Source organism: Prunus avium, chromosome 4 (assembly GCF_965620075.1).
Source record: "Prunus avium chromosome 4, drPruAviu1.hap1.1, whole genome shotgun sequence".
NCBI classification, from domain to species: Eukaryota; Viridiplantae; Streptophyta; class Magnoliopsida; order Rosales; family Rosaceae; genus Prunus; species Prunus avium.
This window is the reverse complement of record NC_142287.1, coordinates 34,157,975-34,160,201: the sequence shown is the minus strand read 5'-3', so window position 1 is coordinate 34,160,201 and position 2,227 is coordinate 34,157,975. Positions and strand designations below refer to the sequence as shown.

Sequence of the window (2,227 nt, the reverse complement as noted above, 5' to 3'; positions counted from 1 at the left end):
TTTATATCTAATTTTTTATTTTTTAAACTTTAGGTAACTATAAAATTTGCAGTACTTCTGCCAAATCACACAAGACAAGAGAAGAAAAGCTTTGGAAATTCAAAACTCCAAGACATATACCCACTAATCAACTAAAGCTCTCCTTGCTCTTCGCAAGCTATAAAAGCCAGGGCAACCCATACAATATGCACACACCCTTCCCTACACTATATATAGAGCCCCGTGCAAACAAGCTTCAAATCTATCTACTGTTCGTGTAAGAGTTAAAACCTAAAGTGTGAGAGATAGAGGTATGGTTTCCGGGCTGCAGAAGAGAGCACCACTGCGCCGAAAGCTTCAAAATCTAAGCAGCCTTACCAAGATGAAATCTGTAATATTACCAACCCAAAGAAAAAAAAAAAAAAAACCTGCTTTTTAGTTTCTTATAGCATTTATATGCTTTGTTTTCTTCTACTGGCTTGCCTAACCTTTTTAAATTGGCGGTTGTATGATTTAAGGTCAAGAGGAGCTCCATTTTCATGGAGGCTTTGCTCCAGATTTACATGTTGAAACTCAAGCTTGAAGCAGTCCAAAGAGAGTACCTGCATCTCATGGCTCTTAAAACAGAATACTTAAACCTAATCAAACATTCTCAGGTCCCCAAGGTCTCCCTCTCAACCATTTTCTTCTTTTTATTTATATATTTAGCCATTCTATCCCTTTTTTTTTTCAGTATATAATTTAATGTATATGCATGGATTGACAGGAAGTGAAGGTAGAGAAGATTGACGAAGGGTTCCTTGTAAGAGTGAAGTGCGAGAATGTAGGAGACACTCTGGTTTCAGTTTTGGAAGCTTTTGAAGAAATGGGTCTTACTGTTCTGCAAGCTAGAATTTCAAGCAACAATTATTTTTCCATGGAGGCCATCGCTGTAGCTGAAAACCAAAACCAAGACCAGTTGGATGTGAGAGATATCACGCAAGCAATTACTAGGGCAACCGAGATTAATGGTCGTTGAAAAGAGATGCATATGAATAATGCTTTGTGGTTCCTCAAGTTGATAACTCTTAATTAGTGCTGCTGATCAATTTAATTAAGATTATTGATTGATTGATGCGTATATCAGTATGTAATATAATGTAATGTATTTCTGTCACTGACTTCCACTTTGAATTGAAAAAGGAAAGGCTGACCCAAAAAGAAAAGGAAGAAAAAAGGGCATTCAAATGTGGTATGTGAAAATGAGATCAGACTTCTTTTTTATTTTATACCAATTTGGAATTTCTTCTCCCATTTTTTCTTTTCTTTGTGAGTGTCTCCTGATATGCGGCAGTCACAACCCAACTAAATGATCAACTAACTGTTGATCAATGAGTATTTATCTTCTCAATAGTGGAAGAGATTCCAAGTTTGAATATTCCATTTGAAAAAAACAACTAAATGCAAATAGTATACTCAGAAACAAAATGGGACTGAACAAATAAAGTACTGTAGAACTGCACTTTTTTTTATTTTTTTATTTTTTTATTCCAATCTGGGCACATTAGAGCACTTCCAGCAGTTAGTCCCTTACCATGGCAAGGGGGGGCTAAGGCAGCTACTATTCACGTAAATAGTGGCTGCTCTTGCAAAAAGCAATGCGTGTTTCCAGCAGTTGCCATGGCAAAGGGCAGATACTATTCATTTTTTTGTTTTTTCACAAATTTGTTAAAAGTGAAGAGCATTGGTTGGTATTTATAGAAGAAAAAAAATTTATTAATTTCTAGGTTTTTTTTATAAAAAAAATTCAATTTTTTTTTTATTGCACAAAAATTGGATGCCGTTGGATTGGAAGAAAAAATCCGATCGGAGAGCCCAGAGGATGCCACGTGGCTGCTAGCCGTTGGCGGCACTGTAGCATGTGCGTGCAATTTTTTTTTAATGTACACACGCCAACGGTAAAAAAAATTCAAATAGAAGGGATGACGCCAGCCTGGCGTCAGCATGACATCAACCCAAAACTCGGGCTCACGCACGGGCTCGCCTCCCCCTTAGGTTAGCCCAGTCTACTGGGGTCCACCTCCTGCCCGGGCCAACCTGCGCTGCTGGAAACGCGATTTGGGCTCAAAACCCCCCCAGCCCGCCCCCTGGCTTCTCTGCTGGAACTGCTTTTATTGATCTGGAAATTTTCTGTAACCTCTGTTAAATCATGGTTTGCTTTTGGCACATTGATTCCCAAAAAGATTTGACTTTGAAATAGTAAAGAACA

At 38.2% G+C, this 2,227-nt stretch overlaps 1 protein-coding gene across 1 annotated transcript; it reads left to right on the top strand.

Annotated features, from left to right (window-relative positions):
- Positions 1-171: 171 nt before the first annotated feature.
- On the top strand, positions 172-1,247 carry LOC110756121 (transcription factor bHLH35-like protein). Its single transcript, XM_021957513.2, has 3 exons — positions 172-370; positions 498-644; positions 746-1,247. The coding sequence occupies exons 1-3, from the start codon at positions 293-295 to the stop codon at positions 995-997; spliced, it is 477 nt and encodes a 158-aa protein (XP_021813205.1). The 5' UTR covers positions 172-292; the 3' UTR covers positions 998-1,247.
- The last annotated feature ends 980 nt before the right edge of the window (positions 1,248-2,227 follow it).

What these genes read in the sequence shown, in the direction of transcription:
- LOC110756121 (XM_021957513.2), top strand. Translation starts at nt 293, where the DNA reads ATGGTTTCCGGGCTGCAGAAGAGAGCACCACTGCGCCGAAAGCTTCAA. An exon ending in GCCTTACCAAGATGAAATCT is followed by an intron (nt 371 to 497) that starts GTAATATTACCA and finishes GTATGATTTAAG; the next exon opens with GTCAAGAGGAGCTCCATTTT. An exon ending in AACATTCTCAGGTCCCCAAG is followed by an intron (nt 645 to 745) that starts GTCTCCCTCTCA and finishes ATGGATTGACAG; the next exon opens with GAAGTGAAGGTAGAGAAGAT.